Source organism: Mercenaria mercenaria, chromosome 11 (genome assembly GCF_021730395.1).
Source record: "Mercenaria mercenaria strain notata chromosome 11, MADL_Memer_1, whole genome shotgun sequence".
Lineage (NCBI taxonomy): Eukaryota > Metazoa > Mollusca > Bivalvia > Venerida > Veneridae > Mercenaria > Mercenaria mercenaria.
In genome coordinates this window covers 59,988,462-60,004,828 of record NC_069371.1, presented here as the reverse complement: position 1 = coordinate 60,004,828, position 16,367 = coordinate 59,988,462, and the positions used below count along the sequence as shown (strand labels likewise).

General features: G+C 33.8%; 1 protein-coding gene across 1 annotated transcript; it reads right to left on the bottom strand.

Moving 5' to 3' along the window:
• Positions 1–7,845: 7,845 nt before the first annotated feature.
• Positions 7,846–15,313, bottom strand: LOC123531724 (uncharacterized). The gene is made up of 7 exons (XM_045312941.2): positions 14,935–15,313; positions 13,670–13,760; positions 12,400–12,533; positions 11,548–11,632; positions 10,809–10,891; positions 10,081–10,207; positions 7,846–9,379 (listed from the first exon to the last, which is right to left on the bottom strand). The coding sequence occupies exons 1-7, from the start codon at positions 15,102–15,104 to the stop codon at positions 9,323–9,325; spliced, it is 747 nt and encodes a 248-aa protein (XP_045168876.2). The 5' UTR covers positions 15,105–15,313; the 3' UTR covers positions 7,846–9,322.
• Between the last annotated feature and the right edge of the window lie 1,054 nt (positions 15,314–16,367).

Below are 16,367 nucleotides of genomic sequence, written 5' to 3'. Positions count from 1 at the left end.
GGTTCGGGTCTCACTCGGGGCGTTGAATTCTAAATGTGAGGAAGCCATCGAGTTGGATTACGGAAGGCCGGTGGTTCTTCCCATGATGAAATCATGCCTAGATGGGCACCTGGGGTCTTCCTTCACCGCCAAAGCTGGAAAGTCGCCATATGACCTATACTTGTGTCTGTGCGACTCTAAAACCAACAAGAAAAGAACAAATAGGCCTAGAAGACAGTTGCCCTCCTGACATGTTTAATAACTCCATTTTGTGTTCCGGGCTTAATTCATAATTAATTCACTCTGTTTTGTTTCATTATTTTTTCTGCCTCATGGCCTTTCTCAAATGATGAAATTTCAAGTAACTTTCTATATCTAGGCGTTTTTTCAATAACAAGTGAAATGCAAAGCCATATTATTTGATAGGTATGTTATGACAGGATATTTTGAAAATCACGCGTACTTTACATGTAAATCTTCATATTGTACTGCCCTACATGTAAGATAAATCTGTATGTCAAAATAAATTGAACCAGCCGTTGACGAGGGGGTCAGGAAACTATTAAACATCCTGTATGATATTACGTCAAAAATGAAATAAAAACATGTTTGTGTATTTCTTTGATTTCACAAACAAATCAAAATAATTTTGATTACAAAGTTTCATTACACGAGTTATATTCATTTTTTAAATTTTCTTTGGTGAGAAAAAATTATATGTATATAATTCATTTTCACACAACAATATGTCCTATTCATATATTCTATATACATTTAGAAATTCAATATCTTGCAAAGGTGAAATGTAATGTATACATTTAATGCATTCTAAAGGTATTTTTAAAGATATATTCTCTTGAGTGACGTCATTTAATGGCAGATTTGCCATTTTCTCAGTCAAAGAAAAATTTCATATTTTCCGTCCACCAATTCTACAAAACAATAAATACGCAAACACATATGATCATTATCTGTTATAGGAACACAAAGTAGCAAAACTGCATTTTAAAGAGATGTTGTATAATAGTATTAACTATATATAATTACCACTGACCAGTAAGATATCTAAGTTAGCTACTTTACAGTCTGGGTACACATATATCTATTGAAATACTAGAATACAAATAATTATTCTTTATCACAATTAGTAAAACTCATCAAGTAAGCATGATCAAAAGCTAGCTAAGAGATGAACATGCTAATACAGTGTTCCTGTTCACACGCAGCTAAGTACCAATACAGCTCCAGACCTTCATAAAACCTGCACATACTGATGCTTAATAATTATTATGCAATGCACCATGTTGTTTCAAAAGTAGGTTGAATTAAGGCGATATGAAGTGAATGTTTCCATGAAATCAATCCATACTACAACTGAATAATTTTGATTGAAGTAGTCAGAATAACATTTTTATCGTACAAAAATACCACTGAAGCAGCTACCATCGGATATTATATGAGATCGCGAAATAACGTGACAAATCACAAAATAAAAACAACTGATCACTGAAAAGAATTCTTTTTCATGTTATTCATATACGAGGGATGTTCAAAAAATACCAAGACTAATCCTCTCAAAAGCTTTTTCTAAACCTATTTTCCTTAGATTAAAAATATTATAAATTAGAGCATTAATTAGAGCATGTTTGTCACTGTAATCTGATTTGAAGATCGTTATCAAAAAGTTCTTTGATTTTCATGGCATGACATAACGCTATCATAGACCTATTAATGCGCGAGTAGTCAGCGATGTTATACAGACCACTTTAAAATCTCCCACACCACTGATAAATTGTTGTTTTCTTCATAGCACTGTTCCTAAATGCCTTACATAGCATTACTTAATTTTCGATCAAAACGCGTTATCACTGGTCTCTATGTAACACACGTTTTCAGGTGATAACCGAAGTATTCTGATTATTACATAAAATCTAAAAATTTTAGGTCATTGGCCTAGAGCAAAATACGTACTTATACGAAGTGATACCTACCATTCTGAAACCGAAACCGAAAAACGTTGCTACTTGTAGAATTCTGTACTAATACAAAGAGAAAGATACCACAGCATGCCTATAACCATGCAAGGCAGGCCTTTGCCATTTAATATTGCAGGTTAATATATGATAAGAAAGATTATGAATATCAATATGATATTTGCATTCAAGGTAGTGCACATACGACAACTGTCACTTAGTTTGGTAATATAACATGCCCGTTAGAATTTAAATTGTGAAATGTCGTTGTTTGTTTCATTTTCAGAGCAGATAATAATCTTTCGTAAATTCCGGATTGTTCTCCCTCAGCTGTTAAGGAGACACACCAATTTTATTTCTGTATCTCTTAAAAATCACAAATACATGTATGATAATATATAGAACCAATATAACACATTTTCTAATCCTTTATAATGCTTAAATATCATATTATGCTATTTTACAACCACTTCTTTATGGGTGAATGGTGTGATAAGGATTTCAGGGTTCCATTCAAAGGTTAGATATTTTACATTGATATAGCCCGTCCTTCAATAAATCAAGTTGTTTTTGAACAATTTAACAGTACTCAGTTGCCCCAATTATTATACATTGCACATGCATAATTTAGTCTTTGCAAAAATTCAGAAAACATTATTTTTTCAACATGGTTTGTAGAAGAAATATGCCTGCAAACATAGTTACGAATATAAGTATGTATTATATTATAAGATTATTTCACTGGTTATAGGTGCAGATGGTAATATCCGGCCTCGAGGGTAACTGTTTAGGTGGTAACGAGGTTCCTACCGAGTTACCGCCTAAACAGTTACCCGAGAGCCGGATATTTCCATCTGCACCTATAACCAGTGACAGAATCTTTTTCTTGCATGCCGATTTCAAGAAATAATAATAAAAATAAAATCAATCGAACGGCTTTACTTTTAGAACTACATGTATATCTTATGGCAGTGTATTTAAACAAAGCGCGGGAAACCAACGTCCGTAAACAGGAAAGACGTGATGACGTTTCAAAACAAATAACAATGTTTAGTTCCGGTTTTGTTTTATCAGTTGCAGCGTAACGTTATGAATTTATGATAAAATAATGTGTTTTGAATTGGGAAATATAATATCAGGAACAAAGAGGAACTGTCAAGGTATTGGATTTTTATTTCGTTTTTTAAATAAAATGTAAATTAATACATAAATCTTCTACATACATGTAGTTCGTAATACGTCATTTACAGCACGAGAGTCATCTTACACCCCGGGGTGTAAGATGGATTTTTCCAGCACCGGTAAAACTACCGGAAATCCCCGTCTGGTATGCAAGAAACATAGATCTCTCAATGCTTAACACTTTTATTGCATAAAAGACTCATATTTAGGTCCTTGCCCCCGTAGGTCCAGAGTTATATGGAATTTTTATATGAGGTTATTATTCGACTGGCTCTACCAAAATGTATGTACGCCATAAAAAGCTGGAAGGAGTTAAATTTCAGCAACAGTTCACTGTTCGCTTTGATTTTATCCGATCAGATATTAAAAAATGATTGAGACCAAGCTTTAGGTGATTAACCAGGAGGACGTTGGTGTGAATGCCACTAATGCAACGAGTCAGAAAAGTGCATTTGGAAGCAAAGCAGAGGGTGATTCATGCTTTTGTTTCAGTCATGAGTGACACATAATAATTGTAGCTTAGAAACACATTGTATTAACAGTTAATGACATCATTTATCATAACTTGTTGATGTTATTAAAGCAAGTTATTTTCTGAAAATTGAAAGTTATTTCCTTATGTTGATGCTATGTTCACCTATATCTTTTGCAATTTTCATGACAAACACGTATAAAGGTACTTTATGTCTAGTTAAGCGTGTTGCCACAATGCCTTATGACCACATGTTAGAACTTTTAGAGACGATGAGAAAAGAAAAACGTTTCCATTACTCAGAAACAAAAATAATAAATATAGATAAGTTTTACCCAAACCCAAGATGCTGATGTCAACTAATTCCGACAGTGTAACTGTATCCACGTATTATTACACTGTCATACCTGAAAACGAAAACGTACGTTCTAGACTTCTATTTTTTGATAAAAGAAACCAAGTTCCTGAATCAGAACTCGTTTTGAACAGGTTATATGGAGAATATTAGGTTACTGTCTGATAAATTTAAATTTATAAGGCGAGTTGAAGAAAATATATTAGGCGAGGCTGTGCCGAGCCTTATATTTTTTCGTAGACGAGTCTAATAAATTAAAAATTTTCAGACAGTAATCTAATATTCTATTTATCCTACCTGTTTAGAAAATTGGGAAAAAAAGTCGTTGGAAAGAGCAACAGCGTCTAGACTTGACGTCATATACGACGTTTGCAAGTGCGATTCTATTTGTGGATAAAATTGAAAAATTGCAATAACTTTTTTGTTTCCGGATAAAACTTTTGATATTACCACTTATTTTCTAAGTTAGAACATTTCCAATACAATGATAACGGTTTCTTTGAAAAATTCGGAAAAAAGGTGTTTTCAAAATTTCCGGCAGAAGTGCTGTAAAAGTGAAAAATAGCAATAACATTTTTGTTTCTGGATAAAAACCTATAATCTGACCACTCATTTTCTAAGTTCAAGCACTTCCAATACAATGGTGACGGTTTCAATGCAAAATTTTGATAAAATATGTGATTTCAAAAATTCCCGCAAAAGTGATATCTTGACACTGACAAGATAAAGCAAAGTTTTTTAGGCAGGCCGATTTTATGCTATATCTTGTATGAGGGTAGGATAAAGTTTCATAACAATTGGATGAATCTGGAGATAGTTTTGTTTAATGTGCTTGAATAATGGGAGAAAATGGAACAAACCTCAATGACGTTGCAACTGAGAGGTACTGATATCTTATTCCGTTTTATGAAGAAAAAAATGTAATTACTACATAAATCTTTTACATACATGTTGTTTAAATTAAGATATAGTTCTAAAATGAAAGCCATTTGATTGATTATATCTTTATTATTATTTCTTTAAATGATTAAGCTTTTGAAAATCTATTTTAAATTTCACCTGTCTTGAAGAAAGCAAAAGAAATTCATTTGCTATATATGCCAAGCTACTGAAATGGTGTCGCATTACTACGACAAAAGCATTTGCATTTATCGTTTTCAACGGCTTCAAAATTAAAAATAATAAATTGTCATTTGAAACTTTATTTTTACATGACAGTACGACCTCAGGTAATGAAAGCTAATTACTTGTTATATGTGTATAAGTGAAATATTATCTTATTTATTTTAATATTACTTTATTTTAAATTAAATGGCGTCAAATTCTTGTATAATGGTTGCAATATTTGTACCTCTCCTTTCACTTTAAAAAACGTGAAAGCAAGGCGGTGATTGGTCAGCGAAGAGGTCGCGAGAAGGTGACGACGGGTTTTTATTAAAGTCCCTGTTGTGGCATGAACACACTGACTATATGATTTGCTCATTCTCATTTTTACGATACATTTCAATACATTTTTAAAACATCGAAGACAACAGATGTTTTTCTTTTGAGGTGAAGATCATATGAAGGCCAAGGTCATCTATATATCGGTTAGTTTGTAGGTCTTGCCACAAGCTTTGTCGGGGATGACTATGAACTGAACTGTGTCCTTTATGCACGTTATAGGACTAAAATTTGTTTATTAAGGTTTAAAGTTTGAAGGTGAGGTCAGTTGAGGGTCAAGGTCATCTGTGTAAAGGTCAGTTTGTAGGTCTTGCCACAAGGTTTGTTGAGTGTGAGTGTGAACTAAATCGGGTCATTAATGTGGGCTGTAGGCAATCTGGTTCGTACTGATGGACGGACAAACGGACAGTTTAATCACTATGCGCACTGGGGCATAAAAAAGAAGTGTTTTTCTGATGTAAGAAAAAGGGAAGTAACCTGTAGCAACTGGGGAGGCAAGGATTCGTTTGATAGGCTGCTATTGTAGAAGGCAGCCGGTGTATCCTCCAATTTAAGGCAGAGATTTCTATGGCGTCTTTACAATCTTAGCTAGCATAGCAGTTATTTTCCTGTGCATCTATGATTATAACGATCACAAACATACACGTATGCGTTTATGGAAATTGCGATCATAAACAATAGATGGACATGCACCTTTGATGTTTTTTATATATGTATACAGAATACAGTTTCAAAACTAAGTGAGTTTTCTGTGGTCAATATCTCCACATGAATTATTCGTTTATTTACATCATATGCACTGTAATATAATGGAGGGATCTTATCATATAGATTCATGAACATTAAAGGTAAACCATGTCAGAATATCTCAAAACGCATACTGCCTCAAGGTTATATCGATGAACTTTATTACTATTATGTTTTCAACTAGTAAAATAATCCATCCAAAAAAGTGATACAATTCTAATGATAGTTTACATTACATGTAGTCACGAAATGCTATACAAGACTCCGGAATGTCATTGCGAATACGATATCATACTGTTTAACGTAGTTTTATGGACTATTATTAAGGACTTTTAACGGAGTATTGATTGTTATCATTTGTTTACCGCAACATCTTTTCAAAATACTTTAAGAAAATGGTAAATAGAATTCAAGAGTACATAGCTGTAACGAGACTACCTTGAACATCTTCAAACCTGAAAATGAGCTGCAATATATACATACAAGTAATTTAATTCACATTCCTTTTGAATTATTGTCGTTTATATACAACCTTACATGCTTTAGAGGTATCGAAATTATCAAAAGTTTATCGTTAAGTATTAGTAATGACAACGCTATCTATATAAATCACAGGTCTCAATTTATGACACACTATATGATAAACCTCGTTGCTACTTTTTGTAAAATCAAGTATTGTTATCCCTTTTCCATTGTTCAATTTCCACAATTAGTGTGAAAATAAGCAAGGTGAAAGAAGTGCTAGGCTCTCGTATTAACAAACAAATGGTTGTTGATACGATTAAATTTGTTTTTTCACACAGCCAGTTACTGCTCAGCAACATTTGATATGCCTTAACATAGCCCTTTTCCGTTCCATCTCTTTTAGTTTGTTCTGTGGTTCGACGCACAGAATGTCCAAGTCCTGGTAAGCGGTTCAACACACTACTGATAGATTACTGCAACAGTGTGTAATACGGGAAGGGGAGAGAAGCAAATACTTTTTTCTTCAAGTCCGGGTTCCATCATCTTTGTTTATGTAAAACATAGGCAGAAACAGTTATTATTAAAGTGTAACTTAGACAGTGTAACTGCACCGACCGTTATGTGCGATAACTGCTAAACTATATTTACAAATACATATAGATTCTTTTCTCTAGACATATTTGCCTCTAGAAAAAGGGACAAATTATTTGTAAAAGCTTAGTATCAAACAACAGTTAACTATGCTTCTGTATGATTGAAATCAATCAAAAATGTCTGGCTCATTTGTTCAGTTACTGCCCTGCCCACTCTGTCGGGCTACCCTTTGCTGTATACTTCAAAAGTGCTCCAAAGCCTCTATCGTACCTAAAGAGTATCTGTGCTCTCTTTGCCTCTGTACCTGTCCCGATGCCAATGAGTCTCGATGCCCAGAGGTTCGATGCATATTGGTCTCTATGCCAATATATTCAATGCTTATAGTGTATAGCCTAGTTTACTGTCTACTATTTACCCGTGCACCCTCTAAAGGTAATGGTGCCCGCAAGAGAATACGGATGACGGATATAATGGTAGAATTAACTTTAAAAGCTTGTAACAAACCTGTTGTTTACCCGTTGATGTCTTATGACAGAACTTATTCTTACAACAGGAGCGTATGTTTAAATAACCGACGATCACAGCGCTCTCTTCCGTTCATTCTGACTGGCTAATGATTAACACTGACTCATACAGTAGATCTAATTTTATTGTTTTGAGCGTTTGACTATACATGTATTTCCTTATAGAGCACCTATTGTAACATTTAATTATGGGTCAAATATACCATGAAAACGTAAACGTGTTCAAATACAAAACAAGGTTACATATAATACGCAGGTTTATCACTTTTCTAAATGACTGCAATTTAAAAATAAAAATATATAATTGCGTCTTTATTTATAAATGGCGTAACTAAATTAAAGGGAGATAACTTTGCACATTCGTTACAACAGTTTGGAATATAACCTGACAGCAAAACAAAACACCGTATACACGTAAACACTTTTTCTGTTCAAAAATGACAATTGATGGGTTATTTTTCAAGTAAAAAGTCCAAAAAAGAAACTGATTTGAATCAAACCCCAGTACTGTTGAGTGCAGAATCAAACGGTACCTTGGATATGAAAGTTAATTGCGTTCATGGGAAGTGCGTTCCGTAAACTGTAAGCGTCTTCTGATACCAAGAAAGAGTATGTAGGAATGAAACCAAACAACTCAGACTGACCGGAAGGCAAGATTGATTAACTTCGCGGATAGAAAGAATTTGATAGTTGTTTCTTTTTCATATTCTGTAGTGCGATGCTGCGGCACCGCTTGGTTCTGCTAATAAGTCTTTACTACAAATTACAGACGGAAATTTTTGGTGTTTCGTTTTTGCCATGTTGTGATGTCGACATGCTAGAACAACAACACGACAGAACGATGAATAATTTTCGTCATGGCTCCGTGTTGGTGACCCGGCCAGCACGCGACTTGAAGATACGACAACAAGTCATATTTTTCTGTCATGATGGCGCCTTATTTTGTGTCCTCATGCTAGCGGAGTCCTATGCGACAACACGAGGACTAGACAAAATAGCATTTTGTCGTGTTATCTTTCTGTTGTGCTGGCGGGGACGCATCATGACACCATGAGGACAGGACAAAGTATCATTTTTCAGAAGTGGGTATAGTTTTAAATAAAAGTTTATATTTATTCTAATACACATATTTTTGTATTTATGATGAAAACAAATTGGCGATAAGTAGAATTGATTAAACTTGACTTTATGAGAATTGAGATAGTTAGAGTAACAGCCTTATTCGTCATAATTTCCTATAAGAATGACAAGGTGTGATTCCACCTTTTAGATATACAACTGTATAAACGTTTCGTAGTCGCCAAGCCTTTGACGTAAGGTTTTCAGTTTCTGTAGGGGCCTATGTTAAGACTGCATTTAGCGATATACTGTAAGATGATGACGAGCAAAAGTGCAGAACATCAAAATTATCTCTTCATCTAAAAAACTTGCTGAATTTTCTCCATTTTCACTATGAAACAGAAGGGTCGGAATGGAATATGCCATGTAACATAAATGTTCATTTCTTAATTCAGTTGTATTAAAATTTGTCCTTTATTCTGTTTATTGTTCTTCTCACTAAGCTTGAGATACCCAGCCATTCGTAGAGTTAGTAATGCTCGTATCCAACATGTTTACCACGACAGACAATTAGTAATACACCAGCCTGTAAAAGTTGCATAAGAAGGTGAAATTTCAGCTATATTTAACTTTGCGTTCACTATGTATGTCTTTGATACACTGCTTCGTAACATCTTTTTCAGTGTAGCCTGCAGATATTGTTTGGAAGCATCGTCGCAATGTGTTTATGTACAAGGACGTTGTGAGGTGAACAAATAATGCAGAGGTAAAACAGATTAAAGCCATGTACAGTTACATAACTATCAGACCATTTACAAGAGGTTATGACATTGTCAATAACATGGGTAACTCAATTTATATAACATTTTCTATAAAGTTTGATGCATCGAAATACTTAAATTAATAGTATGATGACGATGATTGCGGCAAACTCAAATTAATCTTACCACGATAACCTTACGCTTTATACTGTATTACAAAGAGAACATGTCTACTGTTGGAGATCTGTTTTTGTTGGGTTTAACATCGCGTCGACGCAGTAATAGGTCAAAAGGCGACTTTACAGCTTTTTATAATGGATGAAGACCCTAGATGCTCCTCCGTGAATTATTTCAGCACGAGCGGGCATTTGGGTAGAACCACCAACTAGGACCTTTAGCAAGCCTGCTAAATAGTCTCTTCGGATATAAGGATTGTAACAGTCATTAGGAGCATGCGATTACATAATGGCAATCTTACATTCTTAGATATAAGTGAACTAAATAAGACATTAAACGAATATTTTACCTTTATAAGTACTGGAAGCTGCATCCAAAATTCCACAAAAGGTACAACATATTTGCCAGATTTCTTTCTAACAAACTTTTGTATAATTATGCCGACAATGAAGAATACGGCAACAAATGATGAAAAACTGTAAAAGAAAAAGATCAAAAGACTTCAGGGTTGGTTTATATGATAAGACCAGCCTGAAAAATATAAGAATTAAACTTTGGAAAAACCTGTGTCTAGTATCTTGGTACGCACTATTAAACGTCATTTCAACTTAATTCGAGTTATACACAGACGACGACAGTAAATGATCCTATCCGGCGTCTTCCATATTAAACCAGAACTAATTTGTATTAGCAAGTTAAAAATCCCACATGAACTTTGAAAGAATTACCTACTAAGGCTATGGTATTAGATTAATCGTGCATGTTAGACAACACGGACCGGTTCATTTGAAAATAAACAAGCTATTTAAACTGCTTAACAGGAAAATTGTAAGGAAAAGAATCCGAAAATTATAACACTTACAAGTGTAATATCATTTAATTTCGTGGGCATGAAATTTCGTGACTTTGATCAAAACGGCTATTTCGTTGGGATAGGAATTCGTGGATTTCAACTTCTGAACATAAAATGAATTGAAATCTTACTTGTTCGTTCGGATTAAATTTCATGGATCGACTCAACCACGAAATCCACGAAAATTAGTACCCCATGAATATTAATGATTTCACAGTACTTACATTATAATTATATATGTTCCAACGGAAAGATGGTCTGATGTTATACCAGTTGGACATGCATGTGGACTGGTCAATTCTAAAAACTAAAATGAAAGGGATGTATGATTTATAAGATAAGACATAAATATATGACTACACTTTGTTCTCATAGGTAATACATCTGGTATTATAATGCATAATTTCTGTAGTAATTTTTCACTACTGCAATTTTTCGTATGTTTTGTTCAAGTTATTTTCCCCATGCAAACTCTTGATCAATTTAGCATATGGTATCTCCATATCTTTTCAATTGTAACATTTCTTGTAATTTTTCACATATAGTTTCTCTAGTAATTTCTACTATCCTCATTTGACCTACATAGAGAAAGTCAGAAAACAATGTTTATCATCCTGGTCAGAAATAATATGTGTGTCTTAAAAAGTGACTGCCAAAGATGGGAAATAAGGATGCTCTTTTTATCTGAAAATCTTTGATTTTGTTCAACATTTTACCTGCGTCTCCTTTTGCATAATTGGTTCTTTAGTATCAAGGAGTTCAGTCAATATTGATTTTAATACAGTTCCGTTTGAATCAGCAATAGGGGCCTTCTAGTGTTGCAGTTTCCTTTATTCATTTATAAACACAATTAATTAAAGAGGGGCTTCCATTATTTTGCTTGGTTATGTTTTATGCTCTCAAGGATCTTCTTATAAGATTCCTTTCATGCTACACAAAGATTATGCAATACATAAAACTTACATATTTTGCGTCTAGCTTTTCCTCGTCGGTAACTTGAAATGAATCTTGTGAATTTTCATCACACACTAACGTGACCAATGTTGTCCTGAAGCAAAATTTTGTGTAAAGGTGCGTTTCACTAATTATGTACAAAACTATTGAAACTCATCTGTGCAATAACAAAATAACTACATGTCTACTTTTTGCAAAAAGATAATGGGGAAATAAAACCCAAGAAACCCTTAAATAAAGCATATTATCTCCATAGTTCCGAGAAACAGAAAATGTTTGATTGACATAATGTGATTTTGTATACCGTAGTAGAACCGAGAGTTATGCCGTTTAGTCAGAATCTGGGCGAAATAATCGGTTAAGCCACTCGAAAAAATCCACTCGAATTAATTGATTTATCTGCTCAAAAAAAAATCTACTCGAAATAATCGATCCATCCACCCAAATAATCGATTCATCCACACGAAAATATCTATTAATCCACTCGAAATAATCGATTAATCCCCTCGGATCAAATAGTCATGGCTATGAAAAGGATGCTGTCGAAATAAATTGCAGTTTTCTAGTATATTCTTATAAGCAGGACACAAATGGGTTTCCCGATGCAAACTTGTGTTTTGATTGTTTTTCATTTGTTCTGTGGTATGTTACGGCCATAGATCAACGTAGCCGATTAAGCACGGTGATGTGTATAATGATAAAATGGTGAGTCAAAGAATATAAAAAAAAAGTTAAAAAAAAACTGCTTTAAAGATTCTATTTAAAGTATCTCAATGATTATGTATTCATGTTTGTAAACTGTCTTAATTTCTGGACAATTTTAGTATTACATAGTAATGTCTATAAGATGCTAATACAAACGTTAGTACACCCTGGTTCTCAACACTGTACTGTATTGCTAATTTTCCGTCATCATCGGTGGTAAACAAGGCGGATTCCTGGCTGCCGAGTGAAGTATAAATATTCGGAGGTAAATCTTCCGTCGTTTGACATACCTATAGTGGAGAATAATAATAATAATAATAATAATAAAATAATAATAATAATAACAATAATAATAATAAAATCTTTATTTAATGAAGGTTACATACAAAGTGTACATAACATGAAAATGAAACGTAAACTTATTTTCAGTATGGCCTTCAGTTAACAACAATAACAACAATACACATGTATACAAACATTTAAGATTTCACAAAATCATATTTTAGATATTTTAATATGTAAAAACTGGAAGAATATAATTATTTTAAGCACTGGACTGTAAGAAATGGACATGAACTTTGCTTTATCCGGTTGAAATAAGATGATTGCATACTTCATAGGGAAACTGTAATTTATAACAGCATGACAAGTATGTTGTTTAAGGAATAATATATATCTTTTGTATCTAATGATTCTGTATATTCGGATGGTAAAACATTTCCCATGTGGGTTCAGCAGGTTAAAGATAATCATCATAAATGTTACGTGTTCCCATGATACTTTGCGTGAAGTCCAGGTTTTCCAGTAACATATGAAAAAGAAGTTAGTTTACCCCTCTGTATCGTACGCCACACATCTTCAGAATTTTTTCTTTACAAATTTCGATGTGTTTGTATAGCTCCGTAATAAAGAATAAAAAGTAAAACGCAATATAAATTCATATAGTAAAATTGGTGCAGTATGTGATTATATGCAGATGGCGTAGATGTAACAAGGCAGTAAATCAAACTTTTGAAATACGAATTTAAACAAAATTGATATCTGAATTTTTGAGATGTTCCGGCCACTTAAATTCCAACTTTGGCAGCGAGATGTTCAATTAAAGTTATGTCCTCTCGAAACTAGTGGGAATGTGAGTGTTAAGTTTCCTTGTATCCCAAGTTTCAAAATCCAATAATGTCATTCAGTTCCACAATTTTGTTTCACTGATCCTTACGAATATGAAAATAAAAGCAATATCCCCATTAGTAGATATTTTTCAAGTGCTCTCTTTTAGTTAAGAATGGCTTATGTCCATTTTGCTTTTTGAAAATAAATTTATACAAAAACTTAAATTGCGGTAGGGGGATATAGATTTGAAAGTATAAAACTGCTACTCCGCCATTTCAGTGCCCTGCTTTCTCTTTCAAAAAGATAAGGAATTTACCGCAACATTTTCACATGTTCCTTCTGTAAAACTGGTACATGGATTCCATGAGTAAACTGTCGTAGCGACACTTCCGGGTACATCTTCATACCTGGTCGTAATATAAAGGATCATCGTAGAGGCTCATTGCTATTCACCTTGTTTAAAGAAACACAGCTGGGCACCACCTTAAAGCGGCCATAGGTAAACTGTTAATAATGCACCCAACGTTACACTTATTCCCGGCCTTGTTCCAGAGTTACAGGTCAATTGTAAATCAAAGTTATCACAGCACGTGAATCCCTTACACACAATCAGAACGTACGGTAAGTATTCATATCTATCTATCTTTCATTACTGTCTAAACCTTTACAGGGACGTAGACACTTACGTTAACCACAAAAATAGTCTTGTACATTTATTAAAGAATTCTAGAGAACTGTAAACGCATGTACTCAATGACTTTATAAATGACATAGAATCAAGAGAAACAGCATTAATGACTAGACAAAATTTTCCAGAAAACAGAGGAGCGTAATCCTAGTGAGTCTTAAAAACTTCCTATCATGGAGTCCTCCACCTGTTCCGTCAGAAATTATAAAACAGTGAGATCAAAACCTCCTTTAATAAACATGACCAAATATAATTATATTGAAAATGACTATGACTCAAGCTAGACTAAAAACATCCCTGTTCAGTCACAAGACTTGACTCACATGTAGTCAATTAGATGTTGCAACCCTAGACATGTCCCGGCCCTCTAAATGATAATGTCATAGTTATCGTGTCGTTACATGCTAGTTTAGGGAAAAAACTGCCAAAAAAATATATCAAATTCCATACTTGCTTTGAAAACAATAGTAAGTGAATTTGTTTTAGTGAAGTATTTAAGTAAATTATGTAATGCTTGCCTCACAACAATTTGATGTAAAAGTGTCTCATAAACTTCCTTCTAAATACAAACGTAGGATGTCGATTAGTTTCATTTGAGGCTGTTAAGATGTATATTTTTTAACCCTAACCCTGCTAAATTTCTATAATGAACTGTCCCATCTTTCAATTTGGACAGTACCATTAACTGTCAAAAGGGGTGCTTACCAAAAAGATACAGACTGAATGGCGAACAGAGCAGATCAGACTGCACGGATGTACAGGCTGATCATGATCTACACTGATCGCAAAGGCAGACTCAGTCGTGCCCAGCATGATAAAGGTTAAAACACAGTATATATACAAGAAAAATGAAAGGTGAGTAAAGTAAATAGAAACATGATAGAAATAAATACCTCGCACCTCCGTCGGTACTTGCTAACTGTGTCAGATCAACAATTGCTCCGTCCTCATACGCGCATTTACAACTAGTTACCTTAGTGCATTTTCCCTTTTGAGCATAACAGTTGGGAATAAAGTGTATAAGAACACTGAATACAAACACAGCTTTCATTAATGTAATCATTTTAACTATTCTTTTACATAGAACATGCTTCTATTTTATTCATTGTTTTTGAAAATAAAAGTCAGCACAAAGTTATTTTCAAAATGTTTGTATTGTGTATGATATGATTTTATGCTTAAATAAATAGTTTAAATCCTCCATTTACATGTAGAGTATTATTATCAATATGTTATCTGAAAATTAGTTTGATATTGTGAATATGTCTGTCTTTATCAATATCAATGTCCGTTGCAACCCAGCAAAGGAAGAAAACTCTTGATTCCCTTTTGCCATAGCAACAAAAGTGATCGCCCTTATTTAAGCTATTTGCCTGGCTAGTATGATACCAAACTATTCGCAATATATAGAGATTTACCCTAAGCCTTCTTTACGCAAGGGAAACAATCTAATTATATGGTGAAATTGTTGAGTGAACACCGTTTCTTAATCCTAATCCTGTCCCTGTTATATCAGTGCAAAGGAAAAGTAACCTATCTATGATAAATGCCATGTATGATTACACAGTTATGCATCTAACAGTCTTGAAATAAATTTCTTCGATTTTCTCATATTTCTAGATATTTTTCCCATACTTTGACGCATATGTATGGGTAGTTGAGATTGTTCTCTTTCCATCAGTAGCCTTTTCAACATATTTCACCTTGTGAAATTCTGTGGGTTTTGACTTTTTAAAAAAAAATCGTCTGTTTGTTGACAAATTTCACCACAAAACATGTCCTACTTTCCCCAGGGCAATCAATTATTTGATCTTTACATAGTTTTGCATTCAGGTTGCTAATTCATGTGGCAAGTAGGCATGCTTTTTTCCTGATTAGAGGTAAAAAGTAGGTAGTTTGCAGGTACTAGGTCAATTGTCACCTAAGCCTATCATAAAGTCTTTGCGGAGTTGCCTGCATTTTTTCCAAATATTTCATCCGGGATCATTTTTTTTCAGCTCAAATAACTCTTTTTCAGGAAATGATATTTTAATAATTTTTTCAGTCCTCGTATTCTGATGCACTTAACTTCACATACATATAATATAGATAGCTCCTACTTAAAGTTTGTATTTTCAGTTACAATGCCTACAATATACACAAAAATTCTTAAATGACTATTGGTTGATATCTCTTTCATTATTAGTTCCTGACAGCTTTGACTTAATAATAACTTTGTAACCACTGAAGGGAGTTTACTGAAACTTGGTACAACAGTACGTCCCAGCGTGAAAGTGTCAAACGCAAGAACCATAACTCTTCTCGTGCTAAGTATTACCTCTCATGA

What these genes read in the sequence shown, in the direction of transcription:
- LOC123531724 (XM_045312941.2), bottom strand. Translation starts at nt 15,104, where the DNA reads ATGATTACATTAATGAAAGCTGTGTTTGTATTCAGTGTTCTTATACAC. An exon ending in GGAACATATATAATTATAAT is followed by an intron (nt 10,208 to 10,808) that starts GTAAGTACTGTG and finishes TTTCTTTTACAG; the next exon opens with TTTTTCATCATTTGTTGCCG. An exon ending in AGCTTCCAGTACTTATAAAG is followed by an intron (nt 9,380 to 10,080) that starts GTAAAATATTCG and finishes CAACTTTTACAG; the next exon opens with GCTGGTGTATTACTAATTGT.